Source organism: Sus scrofa, chromosome 14 (genome assembly GCF_054392235.1).
Source record: "Sus scrofa isolate SSC_HxYL_T2T_F1_AM1 chromosome 14, Sscrofa_HxYL_maternal_Yorkshire_Landrace_v2.0, whole genome shotgun sequence".
Lineage (NCBI taxonomy): Eukaryota > Metazoa > Chordata > Mammalia > Artiodactyla > Suidae > Sus > Sus scrofa.
In genome coordinates, this window is record NC_139396.1 from 118,533,577 (window position 1) to 118,551,547 (window position 17,971).

General features: G+C 32.4%; 1 protein-coding gene across 34 annotated transcripts in view; it reads left to right on the forward strand.

The window, feature by feature from the left end:
* The window catches only part of PCDH15 (protocadherin related 15), a 1,617,506-nt gene that overhangs the window by 1,577,494 nt on the left and 22,041 nt on the right, over positions 1–17,971 (forward strand). For 21 of the 34 annotated variants that reach the window (XR_014827612.1, XR_014827610.1, XR_014827605.1 and 18 more), the window contains 2 exons: positions 8,229–8,405; positions 14,455–14,677. Coding sequence is in view for 13 of the 34 variants with exons in the window: in XM_084996673.1 (XP_084852799.1) it covers positions 8,229–8,405; positions 14,455–14,673; positions 17,089–17,097 (405 nt within the window). In the remaining 21 variants the exon portion in view is untranslated. Of the gene's footprint in view, positions 1–8,228; positions 8,406–14,454; positions 16,922–17,088; positions 17,098–17,971 lie in introns of those variants that run through there. The other 13 variants (XM_084996674.1, XM_084996679.1, XM_084996676.1 and 10 more) reach the window with 3 other exon arrangements.

Below are 17,971 nucleotides of genomic sequence, written 5' to 3' on the forward strand. Positions count from 1 at the left end.
TTTAAAGTATACTTAACACAAAGATGTAGTCAAACTTGAAGAGGTTATCAAAAGAGAATGACCATAAATGACCTAATTTTATCAGAAAATAAAGCACAGACATTTCAATGTCACAACTTTTGAAAATAATGTTTTCTGAGCTCCTTGATGGGTGACCTAGCAGTTTAAGGATTCTGTGTAATCACTGCTGTGGCTTGTTGTCAGTGTGCTGTGACTCAGGTTCAGTTCCTGGCCCAGGAAATTCTGCATGCCACAGGTGCAGTAGCAACAACAACAACAACAAAAAAAAAAAAAAAAAGAAAAAGAAAATAAGGTTTTCTGTAATAGGCACATAACAGCTATAAAATAAATTGAAACCAGTCATAAAAATAAAACATATAAAATTAAATCCTTTTTTAATATTCAAGGTAGAAGTGATCTTTTAAAAAAGAGAACAATTAAAAAAATTTTAAAAAAGAGAAAAATTTTCAAAGAGAAAAATTTGATTTGAATTTGTTCAAAGTCTAGATAAGTCATTGTTTTGACATAAAAGGGGTTCATCTGCTATTCTTCTGAAATACTTTGGGGCTTTATTCTGGTAGAGGAAGAAGTAACTTCCTGTCTTTCCAAGAAGAAATACTTATTTTCAATTCCTTATAAGTCATAGTTCTTTACAAAATCTACATAGCCTGAATACAATTAAACTTGCACAAAATAATGCTGATACTGTTACTCATGCACACTTCAGAACTAACCAAAGGCAAATTCCTGATCAACTAGTTTTACTTTTTCTTAAGATTCCATTGGATATTGATTCAGTAAACAGTCATGTATGCTGATGCATTTGCTTTCAACAGGTTTATTTCATATTTTAATGATCCTGCTCACCATTCATTAATTAACCCTACTCTAGAAATTAACAAATTTCTGAATGTTTATAGTCAAAACTAGACCATTTTCTATTAGGAGAAAAAAAACAGTTTTGAAGGAAAATAAATCAGCTTTCTTAATATTTGCCATCTGATATACATATATATATGATATAGAAAATTTAAATACTTGATTTTGTTCCTCTTTCATTTTTTTCAGCAACATACATTAAAAAAAGAAAAAGAATGGAACTTAGTTACATTTAGATAATATCGTTTGTCAGATTCAGTATTTTTTGTTTTTTTCTTGCCTTTTTTCAGAAACAATGAAAACAAAGCCATAAACAAACAAGCACATACTTTTTATAATTCCATTGAGGCTATTTTAATTTTACTTTTATTTTATTTTATTTTATTTTTTTTCTTTTTGCCTTTTCTAGGGCTGCTCCCGTGGTATATGGAGCCAGGCTAGGGGTCGAATCGGAGCGGTAGCCACTGGCCTACGCCAGAGCCACAGCAACGCGGGATCCGAGCCGCGTCTGTGACCTAAGCCACAGCTCACAGCAAGGCTGGATCCTCAACCCACTGAGCAAGGCCAGGGATCAAACCCGCAACCTCATGGTTCCCAGTCAGATTCGTTAACCACTGAGCCATGACGGGAACTCCCTTACTTTTGTTTTAAAATAATGTTCAATATAGTTGAGCAATTACTACTGTTTTTAAGAAGAGGTAAGTAGGATCTTCCTTAGCTGAAAATATAGTTTAATGGAAGGCCAATTAAAAACACTATTTTTTGAGTTTTAGAATAGACAGATACATTTTTACATTGTCTTTGCTTTTCCTTTAAGAAAAATACAAACATGAAAAAACATAGTGTTAGAACAAGTATTCTACTTAAGAAAATAGCGAGCTTAAACAGTAGATTGAGCTAGGCTGCGGAAAATAAAAGTAAATTTAATTCACAAGTGACAGTTGTAATGAAGGTACCAGTATATTGGCTGTGATATTCTTATTTTAACTTATGATTTGTGCTATATATTTTACAATAATTTGAATAAATATTTTTTAACATATGATGGAGGAAAACATTAACTTATACAGGTGTATTCTATGCTGTAATTTGAGGGAAAGTGGTTACTCATATTCCAAAGGTAAAATCCATTAACAAAAACTGTGAAAAAAGGCACTTTTCTGCTTCAATATATATTTTCCTCAAAAAATATTTGAAAACACGACTGGAGAAACTAAAGAGGGAAGCAGAGAAAGGTAAAGTGTTATCTCTGTTTTATCTATCTTTTCCCAAATAACATATCATTTAGTTCAATTTATTTTTCAGGGCTTTTCTTGCAACAAGTAGAAAATAACTAGAAAGCAGTTGCAAGATAAAAGTAAGTGCATGATATATGGTTCCATGAAAACATTTGAATTATAGTTGCTTTCTAAAGATTTCCGAAATACATAGTGGGCATTTCTTTCCAAATTCTTCTTTCTGTCATATTCTTTTATGTTTTTATGGCCCCGAAGTTTTGCCAAGTAGAACATCTTATTATCTTTTATAATTAGTCCCACCCATGGTACAAGGTAAATGTATTGTTTGCTTGTGCAGCCACTCAATTCAGACACCTGATCAGCAAGAGCCAGTTCCTCTGTTCTCTTAAGCATATTTATAGTTCTTCTCTTCACTTCCTCCAGGGTCTACATGATTTACCTTTCTATGCTGCTGGTTTTTAACGCAAGAAATACATTCAATCGTGTTTATATGACAATTCCATTTGTATCAGCAGCAATACAAACTATATTTTAGATACTTTCACTTATGTCTAAATTATAGTAGAGGCCACTTTTTTAATGTTCAACATTATTTAGTAATTTAAGGCAGCTTATGATAACTCATCCAATGAAACAAGGTAAATATATTTAACATGAGTCATAAAAGCATAGCAAACAGAATAGAAATTACAGAAGGAGTCAAAGTGAGAATAGTAACAGAGATGCTACAAAGTCCTGCAGAGTCACTATAGAGTGGTAAACAAGCTTGATTTTCATCATTTTAAGGCCAAAGTGAAGAAAGCAAGAAAATTAACATATAAAAATATAAGTCAGTTACAAAATTCAAAATACCAAACCACTTTTGATGGAAAGGCAGCACTATTTCTGAGTGAGATGCCAGATTGGAGGAAAATGTTTTTATCCCGTGGGACATCATAGAAAGAATATCTCCTAAGGTCATGAAGAAAGTGCTCCATGGAAACCAGAACATTGCTGAGGATACGGTCTGGGTGGTCTCTACAGGTCAATGTTAACGGAGGATATAAGTTCAGAATATTAGGAAAGTCTGTGCTGTATTGCATATCCCTCTGGCCATCTGCACTGCCTATTGATTCTTCTAGCCAAGCTTTTGAAAAAATATCGACAAGTACTTGGAGTGGAACTCCTTATGTGCTAGTTAAATATAAACCATTTACTTCAACAGAAGGCTAAGCAGGGTTTACAATCATGAAATCTGAGCAGTTTCTACAACCACCACAGCAAATAGCTAACATTTGTGGTGCACTTTTTATTTGTTGGGTTTGGGGCACTTAATGGGAGTTATCTAGTTAATTTATCACAGAGACCTTTGAGGTAGATATGATCACTTTCCCCAGTGTACAGATGAGTTCCCTAAAATTTGAGAGGTTGGAATAATTTCCACAAAGACACAGCCAGCCAGTGGTGAAGATTAATTTGAACCTATGTGTACGGGCCAGCAGTATGCTGGGTTCCTAACCACTCCCTCTGTATAATGGTTATTGGAAGGCAAACCTAATTAAAAATCCAATCTATTTTTTCTTGGGAGTGAGCTGTCCTAGGAAAAACAAGGCCAGAAATGCTCATCAGATGGTAATTTAAGCTTGGCTTATTCACACAGATAGGTAACCAAGAAGATGGCTGATGTAATAATTTTAGTATGAAAATAATAAAAGTTAAATCAGCCGTAAGTATTTGTTTTAGTTATAAAACTATTTCAGTAAAGGTAATAGTTATAAAATTATTACCTTGAGTTTATTTCAGTTTTTGTTATAAAACTATTTCAGTACACTTAATTTTTTTATAATGCAATTTCTGGTTGAAACTAATTGAAAATGTGCATATAGGTAACTGGATAAAATAATGTTATAAATTAAAACTTAGGGGCCTCAACCCAAAATAACTTGGTTTAATAATAAGTTAGTTAACTGAAACAGTTTTTTAATTGGTACCCTTAGTTTGTGATTTAAAAAAAAAAAAACTTTTCGCATAGAAAAACTTTTAGGTAATTATGCCTTTCAAGGTTTATTTTAAGAAATTAGATTAGTTTAAATTAGAAACTAGTTTAAATTTTAATTAATTATTTATCATGTGGTAGTATATATACATGTTATATATACATATATTTACATGTAAACATGTGTTATAAAACATGTAAACACACATATATGTAAACATGTAATGCATATGTTAATTATATTGATGTGTTTCCTTAGAGTCTTTGATACTTTGTCTAAAGATCACATTATAACATATTACTAAATATTATGTGTATGTTATAGATCTTTTAACTAGGGTAGAATAATAAATCCTAATGAAAATTTAATTTTTATTTAACAATTATAATCAAAATACCAATTCTTTTGTACTATACTTGCTTCTTAGAAGATCAGAAAGTTCTTTGTTTTGAGAAATTTTGCCGTAATCAAGTACTATACTGCCATATTCGATTGTACTACTTGTAATTTATTTTTAAAATTTTTATTATAGTTGATTTACAGTGTTGTTTCAATTTCTGCTGTACAGTATAGTGATCCAGTCATGCATTATTTTTCTCATACTATCTTCTATCATGTTCTACCCCAAGAGATTGGATATAGTCTCCTGTGCTATACCATAGGACCCATTGCTTATCCACAGCAAATGTGATAGTTTTCATCTACCAAACCCAAACTCCCCATCCATCCCACTCCCTCCCCCTTCCCTTGGCAACACAAGTGTGTTCTCCATGTCTGCGAGTCTGTTTCTGCTCTGTAGGTGGTTCATTTGTGCCATATTTTAGATTCCACATATAAGTGATAACATATGGTATTTGCCTTTCTCTTTCTGATTTACTTCACTCAGTATGAGAGTCTCTAGTTCCATCCATGGTGCTGCAAATGGCATTATTTCATTCTTTTTTATGGCTGAGTAGTATTCCATTTTGTATATATACCACATCTTCCTAATCCATTCATCTGTCGATGGACATTTAGGTTGTTTCCATGTCTTGGCTATTGTGAATAGTGCTACAGTGAATATAGGGGTGTATGTATCTTTTTGAATGAATTAACACATATTTGAAGCAATATATTGCTTTGAAGAATTTAGGTTCATGGTACTATTAACATTATAAAAACTTAATTACAGACATCTCCCTTAATACAGTATATGAGTATGATAACAGATATTACAGATTGATAAATAATATGTATCTCTATGTGCATATGTATACATATATAAATTATACAACTTTCTTATTAATTAATGGCTTTAAACAAAATATTATACACCATAATTTGACAGTGACCTTGTAGCATGCAAATACTTTAGATTGGTAGGCTGGAGACTATGTTTGTTCTTGATGAAATTATATGATGTAAATTTTCATGACATTTGATTCTAAATTGTATGTGTGAATTGACTTTATTAGTAAATTAAAGAAAAATATATTAAGAGAAATTTAAATATCAGTATTTACTTGAGCCAGTTCAAAGTAACATATCGTGTGTGTGTATATATATATATATGTAATGGAGACAGACACTGAAGAAATGCATAGGTATATTAACAGATGATAAGTGGAAAGATTGACTTTTACCAAATGTGCTCATATTTTAAAATAATTAAATTTAGTTTTATATATCAGAAAAGATAAGGAAGGAATTCAAATACGGACATGTACACATTTTGCTTTCTCATAACAGATAATTCATCCCAAAATATCTTTAAGTGTTTAAGAAAAAAATATTCCCGGAAACTACATTGTTACATGTTTTAAATGATGGAATTCATTTTCAGATTTAATTGATTTATGATTCCCTGATACCATGAAGGATTTAATACAGTTATATTTCATTCCACATCTAACTCTTTAGGCACAAATGACACACTAGTCTGTGCAATATTGCACAGAAATATTAAAAAGACACAAGCTCAATAGGCAAGTTACTTAATTGTAAGAATAGACAAGTTTCTTTACTGTATATGTACTTCATTGCCTTTGTATATCTGTGCATATGTGAAAGATTTCCTTGGGACATATTTAATCACTGTATAAGTACATTGTAGCTGTTAGAAACTACTAAAGTGCAGTATTGGCACAGATACCTACCTTCTGCCATATATTTAACAAGGTATTCACATTTGTTTGTTTTTTGGTATCTGAACTAATAGTACTAGTGATAAATATGCTTTCTTAATAATTCCGTAAATTCATTAAATGTCTCAAATGAGTTAAATACAAGAAGCTTATCTATGAAAACATTTAAGCCAAATTATTAAAACCTTAATCATATCCTATGAATTAGTAACTACGTGCCAAAAACTGTGTAAAGATTTTAGCAAAAACTTCAGTTCATTTAATGCACCCAACAATCCCATGTGGCAGATGATTTCCTCATTTTGTAGTTAAGGCAACTAAGACCTTGAGAGCTCAAAATTACTTGTCAAAGGTTATACAGTTGATAAGTTAAGGAAAACTGAAGCCAAACCTCAGCGCTCCTCACCACTATGTTAATCATTGTTTGTGCCTCCTACAAAATGTCAAGAGTGTAATGTGGTTTGACTCTGGGGCTTTTCTTATTTTTATTAAGTGAGCATAAGTCTCTCAAGAAAATAATTTTAAAACACAGGCTGAATGATATTAGACAGCCTAAATGTCCCAGTACAGCCATTCTCCTCAGTTTCCTGGGAGGCAGCATTCAACTACAAACTGGTATTTCCAAGTGGATTCCCTCCCCCTTCCGTTTTCCACATTTTCTTTTCTTTATTCTTTAGCAAGGATCTCATCAGCAAAGATACTCTGTCAGAGAGATCAGTGGGTATGGTTGATGGAGAGAAAAGGAAAAGAAATAATTCTTCAATAAAAGAGATTTCAGCTATGCTTCTCTATACAAATTTAAAAGCAAACAAGCAAACACTTGATTACATTGGCTGTGTCCCCTGCTGTGAACTCCAGACTTGTGTCTAATGGTACAGCCCTTTCACTAAAATTTAGTATCCCAGTAGTTCTTTAAATAAGGGCAAACCAAGCACACAGCAGACTCTGAAAGCCACAATTTTATGTTTTAATAGAGCAGAAAGCAAGTCAATTTTGGCATCTGAAGTAAAAGTTATTTCCTATGGTATCAAAGGATATATTACCCCCTCTTCCCTCAAAATGCCTCACAGCTTGGACTCCAAAAGGAACATTGAATCTATAGATAAATTTTAAGATATTTGCCATGTATAGTTATTAAAATTAATTCATTTACATATAGATATCTATAAATATTTAATAATATGCATTGTAATGTTAATCTTTAAGGATTCATAATATAAGGTTTTTAATAAGGAAAAGAACATTAAAGAAATTGCCACTTGCGGCAATACAGATAACAGTTATTTGGCAATAATTTGCACTTTCAATTAAAATCAAGTTATCCAATTAGCAAAAAAATTGTACTTTACAGAAAATTACCTACAGGTTGACATTATTACTGTCTTTTCTATTGAATATTACCTATTCTATATTAACTGCTATAGCTTCTAGTTGTTTCAATTCACCTAAGTAGCTGCTGAGATTTTCATGCAATATTTTTATCTTAACCTGGTAAATTTGGCAGTGCAAAATATCCCTACATTCTCCCACTGCTATAATGCTCTGGGGGTCTTTATGCACTTAAGGAAACAGGTATCCTGCTCTTGCACTTTGGCATATAGCTGTGTGCCTGGTATCACAAAGTATGGTGGAAGTTGTAATTTAACATCAACCATATGAACTCAAGGGTTCTAATGACCCCACGGCTCCTATAAAGCATAGACAGCTTTATTTGTACAACATAGTTGGCATTTCTCATGAGCCATGTAAAGTCTCTAATGGCATCATAAATTTTTAAACTCTAGACTTAAGTAGGACATGGTTGATGACCTCTTTCAGCTTCCAGCATCATTGGGAGTTAAATGCTCTAAATATACAGAGAAAATTTTTCAAGGGTTCCTATTCCATAAACATTAGTGAAAACCAGGCCGTCATCATTTTTCATTTACTAAATGTCATTTCACATTGAAGGTGATTTTTTTCCCCCAGTGAGCCCATCAGAATGTCATGTTTATGCTTTGATCTATTTACAGGATTTTGGATCGTTATGTTCAGGAGCAAATTCCTGGTGCCAAGGTTGTGGTGGAGTCCATCGGTGCTCGCCGGCATGGCGATGCTTTTTCTCTAGAAGATTACACTAAGTGTGACTTGACTGTCTATGCAATTGACCCCCAAACGAACAGAGCCGTTGACAGAAATGAGCTTTTTAAGTAAGTACTTTTATTGTCTGTAACAGTTCATTGGTTAAAGTACCACCCATATATATTCCTGATTTAAGGTTTCAGGTACATACAGTTTAAAACCCACAAAATTGTTCTTGAAAGTTAAGAGTAAGCAAGCAAATAAACAAACAAAAACACTAAAAACAATCCCTAGGGTGCTCAGGCCTAGAATTTTGTGTAAGATAAAATGACTTCAGAGAATCTGTTCTTGAGATGTCAGAGGATCCATTATGCTTAAGAGCAAGGAACAGTTCATTAAGTTCACTTTGCCTCTGCTCCCACTTTTGCTCTAGGACCCCAGCTATTTGAAAGGAAAGTGCAGATTCCTTCTTAAAGTGGCAGTTTGCCTGCAGTGATGTCAGTAGGCTTGAATTTTTTTTTTTTTCCTTTTTTTTTAGGGCTGCACCTGAGGCATATGGAAGTTCCCAGGGGTCGGATCGGACCTAAAGCTGCTGGCCTAAGCCATAGACACAGCAATGTGGTATCCGAGCCACATCTGCAACCTACACCACAGTTCACAGCAGCAACACCAGATCCTTAACCCACTGAGCAAGGCCAGGGATAAAATACCCATCCTCATGGATACTAGTCGGATTTGTTTCCGCTGCACCACAACTGCAACTTTCTCAGTAGGGTGAATTTTAAGAACAAGCCTATTGTTCTTCAAGGTTTTATTGAATCAGCAAAATTGATATCTGATGTTTTTCCTTGACTTTGGGATAGGAGAGCAGAGGGAATAATCACTTCTACCTAAGTTCATCCCCTATGTGACATTTCATCGTGGTATGAATTTGAATATTTGAATATTTAAGTTATAAATTCTAAAAATAAAGAAAATACAGAATCTTAAAATGCTGCTACATATTCTCTGGAAATTATTCTAGAACAGCTTTTTTTTTTTTTTAATGTTAGTTTCTCCTTTATTCTAGTGACACCTAGTGTACAAAATATTCTTAGCATGCAATTCTTATCTAAAGTAAAAGTTTTTTTTTAGTAAAAATACATATTGATATGTAGTCATATATGTTGTCTAAATATTTGGACTATGTGGTATGTACCAAAATCTGTTATTTCAGAATTTAGTGTTTCTTGCCTATATGTGTAATAAACAGCATACAAATAAATATATGCATATACAAATTTACATATGTATCCATATGTGGGTGCATGTTTTAATTTAGTAAACATCTCTTTACCCATTTATTTATTGAAACTCATAGAATCTGAATTTAGTTTTACTTTATGTCTGATAAAATTTCACTGCTCCTATTTCAGCAATGATGAAATAGTGACTTGCTATCACCTTGTTTTTTTAAAAAATCCATGGTTATTAAGTAGTAATAGCAAAATAATATAATCAATTTATATGCAATAGATATTTAGGCCATAAGAAAGATAGTATGCTAATCATTGTGAGGAAAACATGACTGAAGCAACACTTCCTCTGAGGCTTTAGAATCACCATCCAAATGAAGCAGCAATTAGGTCTACAAAGTCAATGTTTGCTTACTTTATTAATCTAAAAAATAACTTAAAGTGTATATTAAAAGTTATTTATTCTATTAACTGTCATTACTAACATTTATTTAAATCTGCATTCTATGTTTTTATATACTTTGGTTTTATTTTTAAATATGATGACAGATTGTTACAATGAAGCTTTTTTTCCTAAATATAAAAATATCTATGTTCTATTCCCATTGTGGCTCAGGGGAAACCAACCTGACTAGAATGAGGATGCGGGTTTGATCCCTGGCCTTGCTCAGTGGATTAAAGATCAGCTTTGCTGCGGGCTATGGTGTAGCTTGCAGACATGGCTTGGATCTGGCATTGCTGTGGCTGTGGTACAGTAGGACAGCTATAGCTCTGATTCAAACCCTAGGCTGGGAAATTCCATATGCCATACCTGTGGCCCTAAAAAAATATAAATAAAATTAAATAAAAATAAAATAAAAATAAAAATATCTGTTTTCCTTGGGCTAACAGCTTGGCTTTAAAGAACAAAATAATGATGACTATAATTTGAATTGTAGTTGTAAACATTTTAGAGATAAAAAGATTTGGGAACTGAAGCCAATTCGGTTTCAACTGATACTTTGAGGTACAAGATCAACATTCTTCATTCTAAACAAGTTTTCCCAAACCTAGATTATATTGTGAAGAGTATAGATCTAAATTCAATTAAATAACTATTATAGCCAGGAAGGAAAGGAAAAAAATAGAATAACTATAAATCAAAATATTTTTATATTGAGAAGAGGATAAAATAGCTATGAAGTATTAAAATGTTGCTTTAGCAGTCTTCAGCTTGAATAGCTGAGAAACATGGGTCTAATTTAAACCTAAGAAGCGTTCCTTGAAATATTTTATAATGAAATTATATAGAGATATTTCATAATTCAAGACTGATAATGCACAGATATTATTATAAGATGTTATATCTATCCTGAAATTATGAAAGTTATTGAAAATTTATTTTTAACACTGAACAAATATACTAGAATACTGAGATTGTTACAAAATGCCCAGACTAAAGAATTCACTGTGAGTTTTAAAATTTGATTAACTATATCAAAAATTTCTAAGACTTTATACTTGCATAGAGAAGACTGGAATTTAATGACAATTACATATTTTGTTTCACAATATTAATAGTATTTTAATTTTCTTATGCTTAGTTGTCTGAATTGTATAATTTTCTGCAATAAGTTATATTATTTTTATCTTGCTTTTATTCTTCTTGTGGTTGAGCTTCTTTAATCTGTATTTTTTTGGGAGTTTTTGTTGTTTTCATTTCTGGAATATCTTAGACAATATACCTTAAAATATTTTTTATACCCTATTTTCTTTTTATTCCTTTTCTGGATCTTCAATTAAAATTTGTTTTTTTTTCTCTTTCTCTTTGTTTCTTTCCACTTTGTTCTTGTTCTTCTCCCTTCCCCCCATTTCTTGTCTCTTTGTATTTTAGTTTAGATAATTTTTGTTGCCCTGTTTTCAAGTTCACTGACTCATCTGTGTTAGCCTACTGATAAACTCTTTGAAGGAATTCTTTATTTTTACGTATTTTTTAAAACCTTGCATTTCCATTTGGTTCTTATAGTTTCTACCACTTTACTGAATTTCTCGATTATTTCAAGCATGTTTTCCTCTTTACACTAGATCCTGTAAAGTACTAATCAGAGTTGTATCGAAGTCCCTATGTGAATAGTGCCAACGTCTGGGTTATCCCTGTTTTTGTTTCTATTGCTTTCTTTGTCATTCAGCAGACCCTGAATGCCTGTGACACAGAAAGGGTTTCTCTCTATTCTCTTAACTCTCTTGATGTGGTAAACTGTCCTTGCCTGTTGCTTGGTTCTTCTCTTAAGGTGGGGCTGGAGATGAGACAATGGGAAGTTCTGGGGAGGGGTATCTCTATTTTTCTCTTCTAGCCCATCTGTCAAGGACTTGGGGTCGAGCTTTCTCAGCTTTCCTTCTCTGTCTTCCCATGGTATCCATATTCTACTTTATGTTTGTGGAGGTTCTTTGGTGTAAGAGAATTCCCTGCCCCGCCCCCCAACCAGTCATAGATGTCTACTTTGTACTCCTGCAGGGTCCTAGCCCAAGAAGCCCTAGCCCTCTCCTCCTTCAGCTGTAGTGGATTTTGCTCACAACTCTTCTGCTGAAGCAGTGGATCTTTAATTGAGCCCTAGGAATGGATGTACTTCCCTATCTCTAAAGCTCTTGCTCTGTATGAGATACAGGTCCAGGGAATTTCAGTGCCCCAGCCTTAGCTGATCACTTCCTTTATCCCTGTACTATGAAAAGGATTTCTCTGGTCTCCAACCCCATCCTCAGTCTATCTTACGGAGGTCTGCAGAAGAATTTGCAATTAAGTAATGAGACTCAAGTCAATAAGGTTTTAAGGAAAAACATTATGACCCAGTTTTTGCCTGGGCAAGTTGTTTTGCATATATGCAGCAAAAAAGAAAGACATTCTAGATCAGTTATGGATTCAAAAGCAATCAATTCTTCTAGTAAACAATTACTTATGATTACCTAGATTGAGAAATAAACCAAAGTAAATATCTGAAAAAGAAGTTATTATAATATCAAAGACTAGTATATCTTCCTTTAGGTGACTTGGGTATCAAATAGAATCCAAAAGAATTCTGATCTGTGGATCCATCTAATAGGGGTAGTTTTTCCCTGCAATTAATGATTTTCCTCTACTCCTGATCTTTCCCAGTTTCTAATGATATATTTCTTGTGACAGAACTCTTAATCTGTACTTCATTTGGAATTTCTTACTTTATACTATAAATAATTTAAACAAGGTGTTTTACTATTCTTTTCTAATCTAGTGCTTGGAACAATGGATAAGCCTTTATTATACTTCTTAATATATCTGAAAATAATCTAGGAAAATTGATATAAAAATTATGTTCATCTACAAAAACACATTTGTAAAAGAAAAAAAAAAAACCAAAAAAGTATCCTAACTGCCTTATGTTATAGTATGAAAACTTGAATAAAAATATATAGCTTTAAAACTGAATAATCTGAGCCATTAGTTTCTTAAATTGGAATACTAATAATATCCAGTGAAATTCATATCTATTATCAGGCATCTCTTTATTTTTTCTATATGGAAACTATGAACAGTGCATTTAACTAGATTTAAAGTCAGCATAATCACTCAGAAAATCAGAATAAATAATGTCAAAAGGTATGAAATAGCCTGTAAAATATACAAGTAGGGCATTCTTTGGTTATCATTTAATGGTAAAATTTTGAGCCATTTTAGTTTTTCTTTCATATTTCTTTGTGTGTTCTACATTTTCAGCACAAGTATGGTATTTTATGTTTATATATATTTCTAAAATAATATTTTACCTCATATATGCCATGTAATTACAAATATATAAAATATTTTATTAATAGCAAAAAAACAAAAAAGAATAGACAACTTGATTAGACTAAAATGTTAGCAGTAGTTTTCTTTGCATTGTAGGCTTTTGAATAATTTTGCCTATTGAACTATTTTGTGTTTTTCAATCTTTTATAGTAAGACATTTCACCTTTATAGACAAAAGTTTTTAAAAATTCCAAAAGGAAAAAACACCTAAAACATACTGTGGCTTTGTGGTATTAAGAACAAATGTTGTATCAATATACAGGATTTGAAAAGGATTATTTAAATGTTCCTGGGGAATTAAAAAAAAATGCCTGCTAATTACAGCCTAAAATATGCAATAAAATTGTTCAAATAAAATTAAAAAGTATCCTCAATTCTCCTCCCCAATACAATGCCCATAGTTGTAATTGCATTATGTAGAGAAAGGGTTTGCAAGAAGTACTAACTGAAGGTGACCACCAATTCTGGCCATCCTGACTACACTGATTTACTACCTGCATCATTTATTTATTTTTCTCTTTCTAGGAAGGAAAAAAAAAAAAAAAACACACAAAAAACCACCTTTTAATTTGTTCACTCTTTTCCCATAAAAAATGTTTTGGTTGAGATTTGAGAGTGTTGACATTTGAAGTGGTGTGGTGAAACACAATATACACTTTGAAAGCTTGGGCTGGTATCTTAGACCTGTTTCCACAACTGTGTAGCTTTGTGGTCTGCAGTAAATCAGTATTATGGTTCTATTTTATAGAATCATTCTGAGAACTGGAGGATAAAATGCAGGAATATATTTTTAAACTATGCCATATAATTTAGAATATTATATTTTATTCCACCTGTATAACTTAATAATGTAAATAATTTCAACATAGTGATATAAAGCTCAATGACATTGATAGTTACTTTCTCCAAGTCTGTAAGCATGTTAAATAAGAGCTATTGTAATTAATATCTTGGATATGTGTATATAGAGGTGTTATTTATTGTTAGCTTTTGCTTTTTATATATGCTTTTTTATTCATAAAAAGACTTCTGACTCAGCTTATGCTATAAAGAAAATATTGAAAGATATTATGAAAATATTTTATTTAAAAAAGACCTTTCTCTGTTAACATCATTGATTTTACTGTTTATCAAATAATAAAGATTTTTGGATGGCAAACTACTCGATATCAATAAAGACTTTCAGCCGTATTATGGAGAAGGAGGACGCATCTTGGAGATCCGGACTCCAGAGGCAGTGACCAGCATTAAAAAGCGAGGAGAAAGTCTAGGCTATACAGAAGGGGCCTTGCTGGCTCTGGCTTTTATCATCATCCTCTGCTGTATTCCAGCCATCTTGGTGGTTTTGGTCAGCTACAGACAGTAAGTATTCATACACGCTGAGCATGGATAGTTTCTCAAGAAGGCATTATCAAAAAACTGTCTCTGGAGAAATGGCTTAGTAGTTGTAAAATATGAATAGTGCAGCCATTCTAGGAGTGCTACATTTTTCTTCTACCAAATGACCTTCTTTAAGGGAAAACAATACAAACTTTCAATACATTTTTACAGATTGCTCAGAGTTCCTGTGCTCCTAATATATTCTTATCCTATAGGAATATTAGGTTACCTCCTTTAGCTTTGTTTATGCTCTTCACAGGTTGAGATCTCTGGGGGAAAAGGTACTAGGTATCCTGGGGCAAAGGCAGTGGAATGTTATATGCAGCTACCCCAGTTCCAAAGGAAGGTCTGTAGCCTGACTAAATTGCCATGATACATTTTTATTCATATTGTTAAACTTACCTCTGTGCAGATGATCAGTGTTTGCAAAATCATTTAACACTCATATTTTCCATATGGTTTCTTCTTTCTTTGGTAGCCTTGTTATGGCCTAGACTGTAACATTTAACAGCCTGTTTTGGCTGTACAGCCTTTACGTTTTTCTGGTTCCTATATCCATTTAAAATATCTACATTTTTCTTCTTTAGGCTCTTCAAAGTAGTCAAATAATTTTTAGCTAATTTAAACATCTATATTTAAAATAATAAGCAATGAAGTCTTACTGTATAGAACAAGGAACTATATCCATTCTCTTGAGTTAGAACATGATGGTAGATAATATGAGAAAAAGAATGTATGTATGTGTATATATGTGTGTGGGGGGGCTGGGTCACTTTGCTATATAGCAGAAATTGGCACATCACTGTAAATCAACTATACTTTTAACAAAATAAAAATAAAACAAAACAAACAAAAAGCAAAAAGAAAATAAAATGGTCTAGCAAGCTAAGCTGTTCTTGATACTAGGCATGGGGAACCTTTTATAGAGGGCTTTATATTTTAAGTATATCCCTATTGACAATGATTCGTGAAAAAAAATGTGGAATAGATTAAGATAACTCTGAGGGTTTCATTTCACAAAATGAAAATAAGTAACAGCTAGGAATCATAAATCATATTAATTACTTGATATAACAAATGGTAAGAAATAATGGTAGAACAGCTACTTATCACTTAATATACCTACAAGGAAGGTGCTAAAATAGTCCTTATATGTTCTTAAACTATTATCTTTGTTCTCTAACACTGAGAATTTTCTTTTAAATTAAATAATTCCAGCCTGAAGTTTCCAAAGTATGCTCTGCATTAAGATTCCATAGGAAAATTTTTGTCACAAAAGGAATGTAAAGTCGCAAATATAACATTTAGTTCAATATATTGAAGTTAAATGTGTGCTTAATCAATTGATATGCCAATCTAAAGCCTATGAATAAACAACACTGGATAAATTTTTTTAGATTATTAAGCCATCAAGCAAATATTAATTGTCCTGGTAAATATAATCTGTATTACAATTATTCTTTTTCACTCAACTATTTCCAAAAGGAGCTTTATTATATGCTGCTAGCATTAAAATCAGTGAGAAAACTTATATTTGGTACACAATGCAGTAATTAAAACTGAAGCACCCTGGATATTATACTCAGTGGTCTGAATTTTAATTTAAAAAGTAAAATGTTTAATATTTAAACATTGTGAAGATGCATTATTTAATTATTTTTAGTTCAGTAATCAGCTTAACATTCTATGAATGAAGTTTAGTTACTCTGTTTTATAGATTAACAGAAGTAAACAAAATGAATTTTCCACTGCTCTTGTTTCAAAGTAAAATTTTAATATTTAAAAACCTAACTTTTGTAACTTCATACCCTGCTTGTAAATAAACTGGAAAGACTGGTTATTCTTTCATATTAAGATGTGTCTTTGAAATTTGCTATGCATGGGAAACTAAGAGGCAAATGTAGGAAAAGTGTCATAAATCCATTACCCAGCAGTTGCACCTTCCAATTCTATCTTCGGCTTCAAAGTGAGGCCAGGAGTATAATCAAGGCTTGCTACCTGTCTCCATTCTTTTAATATTCTTCAAGCACAGTAAACCAAGAAACCAATTATAAAGATCAGATCATCTGTAATATTCCATTTCTCTGTCAGGGTTGATATTCACATATGCATGTTTTAATCCAGTTTATCATATTCTATTTAGTTCATTTCTTTGTTTTCCTGAAATGAATGTTTTAACAGTTTGTAGAACTGTGACAGTAATAATAAAGTGTTCACCTTTTTCACCTTCTGAATTGAAATACTTAATTTCCCTACTATGTTATTAAGTCTGTGTCATTATGAGTTTAACCAATAAATTATTCAAAATTTAGAATAAATCAGATGTTAAAATATTATGAATGCAATATTTCTCATGGAACTTTCTCTTTTTTTCTTACTCATTGCTTTCCTAAACAGGTTTAAAGTGTAAGTATAATTACTAATATTTTGCATATGATTTTATATAATATGAAAAGAAAAAGCCCAGATAATACTGACAAAGTAGTCAGCCTGTCCAGAACCATGTATTAGTCTGTTTTGTATTTGCAGGGATTGTGCATTTTTTTAGTTCAAATTCCTTTGTAATTTTGTGTAGATCTACTTGGGCTGGTTTTTGACAACTGGATGTAAGTGGAGGAAAGATAAAAAAGAGTTTGTCCTGATAGGTTCTACCCTTTGAAATCTTGGTTTTAAGGAAGGAATTATCAGTATCCAGGAAAGTCAAAAGGCACAGTTTAGCTCTAATGAGGAATCACAGCCATTCCTAGGAATCCAAGGGAAATCAAAGCTCACTAAACCCCCCTAAATATGAATACCTCCACAGCCTCTTTAAACTAATGTCAAAACTAATGTCTTTTTGTCTTATAGGGCCACACCTATGGCATATGGAGGTTCCGAGGCTAGGGGTCCAATCGGAACTGTAGCCGCCAGCCTATGCCACAGCCACAACAATGCTGGATCCAAGCCATGTCTGCGACCTACACTACACCTCAGGGCAATGCCAGATCCTAACCCACTGAGTGAGGCCATGGATCGAACCTGAGTCCTCTTGGATGTAGTCGGGTTTGCTAACCACTGAGCCATGAGGGGAACTGGTAAAATAATTTAAAATAAAGTAACCTTTCTTTAAATAGATGGAAGAAATAATAAAGGAAAATATGTATCTTCTGAATGAGATCCATTAAATAACTACCCATTATCAGTCACATTTGTATAAATATTTTGCTTTCACCCTTTAATAGTATCATTTAACTTAATTTGCAAATATTTCTATTGAATCCTACCCATTATTCAAGGAGTA